This window comes from Melospiza melodia, unplaced genomic scaffold, assembly GCF_035770615.1.
Source record: "Melospiza melodia melodia isolate bMelMel2 unplaced genomic scaffold, bMelMel2.pri scaffold_47, whole genome shotgun sequence".
Taxonomy (NCBI): Eukaryota; Metazoa; Chordata; class Aves; order Passeriformes; family Passerellidae; genus Melospiza; species Melospiza melodia.
This window is the reverse complement of record NW_026948793.1, coordinates 325200-331312: the sequence shown is the minus strand read 5'-3', so window position 1 is coordinate 331312 and position 6113 is coordinate 325200. Positions and strand designations below refer to the sequence as shown.

The window sequence follows — 6113 nt, the reverse complement described above, 5'->3', positions numbered from 1 at the left end:
AACTCAGAAGGAGCAGAAATCCAAAATCAAAAATAAAGAAATTAAAGAAAATTTCCTTCAAAACAAGATAAATATTTTGAGGGGATTCCTAATGAAAGAGCATAGGATGGACTCAAGGAAATCTGTCCAAGCTTGTCAAAGTCTTCTTTCAACAGTTCACTATGCCCAGAGTGAAGGAATGTCCAACAGCAGCTCCATCAGGCACTTCCTCCTGCTGGCATTGGCAGACACGCGGCAGCTGCAGCTCCTGCACTTCTGCCTCTTGCTGAGCATCTCCCTGGCTGCCCTCCTGGGCAACGGCCTCATCATCAGCGCCGTAGCCTGCAGCCACCACCTGCACACGCCCGTGTTCTTCTTCCTGCTCAACCTGGCCCTCAGCGACCTGGGCTCCATCTGCACCACTGTCCCCAAAGCCATGCACAGTTCCCTCTGGGACACCAGGAACATCTCTGACACAGGATGTGCTGCTCAGCTCTTTTTCTTTCTGTTCTTCACTGGAGCAGATTTCTCCCTCCTGACCATCATGTGCTACAACCGCTACGTGTCCATCTGCAAACCCCTGCACTACAGGACCCTCCTGGGCAGCAGAGCTTGTGCCCACATGGCAGCAGCTGCCTGGGCCAGTGGTTTTCTCTTTTCACTGCTGCACACAGCCAATACATTTTCGCTGCCCCTGTGCCATGGCAACGCCCTGGGCCAGTTCTTCTGTGAAATCCCACAGATCCTCAAGCTCTCCTGTGCCAAATCCTACCTCAGGGAACTGGGATTTCTTGCTGTTAGTGTTTCTTTAGTATTTGGTTGCTTTGTATTCATTGTTTTCTCCTATGTGCAGATCTTCAGGGCCGTGCTGAGGATCCCCTCTGAGCAGGGACGGCACAAAGCCTTTTCCACCTGCCTCCCTCACTTGGCCGTGGTCTCACTGTTCCTCAGCACTGGATCATTTGCTAACCTGAAACCTCCCTCCATGTCCTCCCCATCCCTGGATCTGACCCTGTCAGTTCTGTACTCGGTGGTGCCTCCAGCCCTGAACCTCCTCATCTACAGCCTGAGGAACCAGGAGCTCAAGGCTGCAGTGTGGAGACTGATGACTGGATGCTTTCAGGAACATTAAACTGCTGATTAATTTCTGCAAATAACTTATAATCAAATTATTCTTTAAAAGATATTTTGGGTTTGGTTGTGTTTGTATTTTTACTTTTTTTATACTGACCACAAAAAATTTCATTTCTTCTGACATTTCTCATTTTGTTTCTTTCCACCTTCCCTGTGCCCACAGACTGTGTCAATGAGGGGCTGTGCTCTCAGTGGCTTTAAATGAACTAAAGGATGTCCCAGCAGAGTTTTCTGCAGAGATGCCCTTTTGTTGCCTTCTCTGGAGCTGCAGCAGCAATGTCTGTGTGCAGAGCTGGGGGCAGATCAGTGCTGGCACAGCAGCTGTGCCCAGCAGCAGCAGCACTTGGTGTTTCCAGTGCTGCTGCCGTGGCCCTGTCCCGCTGCCCTGGTGGCCCTGGTGTTGCTGTAGGGCCTGAGTGCTCTCGGGGCCGGGCACAGCCCTGGGGTTGGCAGTGCTGGGGCTGCAGCAGGGACAGGCCATGGGCACTGCTGGGGCAGCACTGACGCCTCAGCCCAGGGCCTGGGGGCTCCAGGCTCCTTGCCCAGGCTCTCTCAAGAACACGCCCAGGCCAATGCTCAGCACAGAAAACCCCCGTGAGCAGCCCCAGGCTGGCCATGGGCAGGCTGGGGGCAAACAGCATGGCTGGGGCTCTGCAAGGGCCGTGGGGCAGACGGGAAGGAGCAGCAGAGCAGGGGCTGATCCATCCCCAGTGCGCTGCACAGCCCATGGCAGCGTCCCAGAGCGTCCTCATGGAGCTGCCAACAACATCCCCCCTCTGCAGCCCTGGCCTCTCCCCCAGCTCACACAGGTGCCCCATCCTTGCAGGCACAGACACAGCAGCACTGGCTCAGCAGCCCCTGTTTGCATTGCACAGAGCAGGGGGAGCACCCCCATGCTGTTGGTGTGGGGACATGAACCTGAGGGAGCACAAATGCCATCAGCCCCTGGGGCCAGCAAGGGCTGGGGGACACCAGGGAAACCATTCAGCTTTGTCCTGGCCTCTGCACTCAGCCAGAAAGTTTGTTCCCATCAGCTGGGAGTTTCCTGTCCCACTGCAGACGCTGTTGCTCAGAGCCAGGGCTGACTGGCAGCCACCCCCAAACTGCCATCAGCATTTCCTTGGCTCCACCTTTGCTTTCTTTCCTCTTCCTGATACAAATGTCTTCCTATTGCCCACCCCTGTTCCCTCCCCTGCAAACAGCCCATCCCTGTTTGCCCTTTCCTCTCTGGCCCCACTCCCCATTGCAGTTCCTGACTTGGCCCCATGGGAACGTCCCTTGGGCAGCGGGATCATCCTGCAAGTGCTGCAGGAATTGTCTGCAGCCTCCTGCAGTGCCTGGTGCTGCTCCCTTGCCAGAGGCACCCCAGGCCAGGGGGTACATCTGGGCTGCTGTGTCTGGCTCTGGGGCTCCCTGTTCTGGGCAGTGAGGAGGAGCTGCAGAGGCTCTGCAGGACTGACAGGATGGGCTTTGGGGCTGGCAGGAGAAGCTGAGGGACCTGGGCTGCTGCAGCTTCTGAAGAGGAGGCCCAGGTCTCCTCCTGCAACTGCTCCAAGGGTGGTTCCAGAGAATCCCAGAATCAGCAAGGGTGGAATAGACCTTGGAGATCATCAAGTCCAATCTGTGCCCTGACACCACCTTGCCTCCCCTCAGACTCCTCTTCTCCAGGATAAACAATCCCAGCTCCCTCAGCCACTCCTCACAGGACTTGTTCTACCGACCCCTCCCCAGCCTTGATGCCCTTCTCTGGACATGTTCCAGCCCCTCCATGGCCTTCCTAAATTGGGGCGCCCAGAACTGGACACAGCACTCGAGGTGCTGCCCAAGCAGTGCTGAGCACAGGGGAAGAATCCCTGCCCTGCTCCTGCTGGCCACACCATTCCTGATCCATAGGAGTGCCAGTGGTTTTCTGAGGGAAATGGTGGGGAGAGGGTGATGACAATGTATTATTGATTGTCCGCCATGAAGGGTCTTGGTTTTCACATCTGCTCAGAATGCATTAGAAGGTGTTGGGGGCTAATATCAAGTGCCATTGCTGATATCAATCTATAAAGAGGAATAGAAAACAGGGAAAAGCTGTTCACTTTGCATTGTTTTCAATGCACTATATTCACTTTGAATTAACTTTTGAAGTCTGTCGAATTAACAACAGAAAAATTGAAAATTTAAATTATTCCCAGTGGCTTGTCTTGTTCAGATGTCTAGAAAAAATATTTTATGCTTTTCTCACTGAATTCCTGAACTGAAGAGCTCAAGAAAGAAGAGACACCTGGAAGAGGAAAATTCATCAGCAACCTCAAAGTGGCTGAGGATCCATCCCCATCAGAGCAGCAATGAACAGAAATGGGCACAGCTTTGCGGCTGCCCCAGCTCTGGAATGGGCCCTGGGCCCGGAGCAGGAGCACCTCTTGACGGCCCCAAGGCCGGGGCTCTTGTGCTGCCCTGTGTAGAAGCGAAGGGAGACGACCCATCCTTTGATCAGCATCGAACTCTGATTTATTGATCCACCATGCACATTTTATAACAGTGTTAATTAAGTTCATACATATTGCAAAACCCGAGCTCATCATTCATTACCGATTACACATCAACCCCTCCTTTTGTTTTCAATACCCGTGGTTTGTTATTGAGACCAAGACTTGTTTTCTCATCCTGTTATGAACCATTCTCAAGGCCTCCATGTTTGTCACTTTTGCTTTCCCATACCAGCCAAGGACAGAATATTTACTTGTTATTAAAATCAGCCTGAGAACTCTGCTGTTTACAGAAATGTGCCTGAGAACTTTGTTGTTTACAGAAACAGGCTTGAGAATTGCTGCTTACAGCTGCCTTTTACTTTTCCATCAGCTGTATATGATTATGGCATGTCTGAACAAAACTGTATAAGCCATGTCTGAGCAAAATTCTCCAACAAATTCCCCCTTTTTTCTTTTATGCACAAGGAGGTTAGTCTGCTAGGGTTTTTCTATTATTCTACTGACCATATCTTGAATACAATAAAAAAATACAAGGCAAACTAAGTAAAAGCATTATAAGCACACTTAGTATCTCTATAAGGTTCCCCAGCTGAGCCATAATGTCCTGCCTTATCAGGCATTGTACAGTAGCTGGTAATTGGACTAAGAAAAGAAGGCTGTTAGTTGTTGTCATTCATGCGAACTGGGAGAGGAGGCGAACAGCTAGGGCTAATAATGCTGGAATTGACCCCAGTGTCCAACAAGCCTGAAAATTATCCTTTCTGTCCTTTAAATTCCACTTCCACCCTTTTCTTGGGTTTCTCAGAAATGTTCAAAGTCAGTAAGGTAAGTCCTCCGGTGAATTCAAAACCATTTCCCCCCTCTCTTGTCCTTTTACAGTCTGTAATCCCTTAGTCATTTGGCTCATGTGGCACCAGCTGAGCAATTCTCAGTCCTTTGTTAATTTGGAGTGGTGGAAAAGGGGTATGCACTTAAACTTAAAGCACTTAAAATATTTAAACTTAACAGAACTTAACATCACTTAAACTTAACAGAAATTAAACTCAACAGAACTTACATGTAAAATCACCTAAATTTAACAGAACTTAACTTTAACAGAACTTAACTGACTTTAAATTCTACATAACTTAAACCTAATATAATTTAATCTTAACAGAATCTAACTTCACTTAAACTTAATAACACTTAAACTTAACAGAAATTAAACTGAACAGCACTTAAACCTAACAGAAGATAAACTTAACAAAACTTAACCTTAACAGTATTTAACATTTAACAGCACTTAATAGATAATTTAACTTAAACTACTTAGCAACGGATAAAACTTACTGTAGAAATAGAATATAGCATTTACTATAACTTACTTACAGGCCTGATTCTAAAATACTAAGATGAAACAACTTTCTTCATTTGTTTGCTATAGCATTTTTACATAAGGAGTTTGTTTAAGGTATACCTGTGGAAAAATTCTTTTGCATTCAGTGCTTGCCTTTGCATCTATCACATCCAAGCAAATCTCAAAGAACATAAAAAGCACACTCACTACATCTCACCCATACAATCGCTTCAACACATTTTTAACATTTTTAAATTTTTCGAAATACAATTTCAGAGTTTGATGTTCCACCGACCGAGCCATGTTAATGCGAGTGATTCTGACAGCGTAACGGATGCTAAGCCAAATGGGCCAAAATTTGACCCACGCATTCAGTAGGCTGATTTCTGTTTCACAGTCTCTGCCAGGAGAACAAAAGGTCTTTTTAACTTAGGCAAGGAACGTCTGGATAGTAATGCTCCTTGGTGTCGCTTGTTTATTATCACTGGTTTCTTAATTGCAGTAGGGATCTTTTCTTTTTGTTGACAAGAGTCACATTTATTACGGCTGTTAGGTCTAACACTGAAGCTTTTTGCCAGCTGTGGGGCAGAGAGAGAAGCGCTGGAAAAGCGCTCTGGTCCCCCGCCGCTTGTGTCGGAGGGGGCGACCCCCCCACGCTGGGTGAGGCGTGCGCTCCATCTGCGCTGAAGCCGTGGCGGCGCGGGTCACTCCCCCTGCGGCGGCTCCGCTCCCCCCCCCGTGGTGGCTCCCTGTGGTGTCAGGTTGGAGACAGGAGAGGGTGCTGATGCTGCAGCGACAATTTGAGCCGGTGAGTGGTCCCTGCAGTTCGTACTTCCCGGTCTCTGCTTGCAGGCACTCGTATTGTAGGTGTCCGAGTGGCATTTTTGGCCCCAGTTAGCCATCGGAGGCAGTGCTGCTGACGTTTGAAGAGGTGCAAGAGCAGCTAACACCTGACTTTGAGAGGATTTTGCCTGTTCTTGTAAGTCTAGCCCTAATTGTTTGATTGCATCTACTACAAAGGCTTCTGCTCCTGTTGGCACCAAAGTCATCCTCTCTAATGCCTCCTCTATAGTCCAATTGGCACCCAGAGTATTAAGCACTCTCCTAGTAGTAGAGTTACAATTTTGGAGAGCACACTCCTTGAGTAATGCCCCCCTAAGATATTCTGGCACCCCAGCTCTTTCAAT

At 48.8% G+C, this 6113-nt stretch overlaps 1 protein-coding gene across 1 annotated transcript; it reads left to right on the top strand.

The window, feature by feature from the left end:
• Positions 1-352: 352 nt before the first annotated feature.
• On the top strand, positions 353-1087 carry LOC134434775 (olfactory receptor 14J1-like; the record flags this gene model as incomplete). Its single annotated transcript, XM_063183387.1, has 1 exon — positions 353-1087. A coding segment is annotated over one exon (735 nt), but the record flags the coding sequence as incomplete, so codon positions are not given.
• Positions 1088-6113: the final 5026 nt, after the last annotated feature.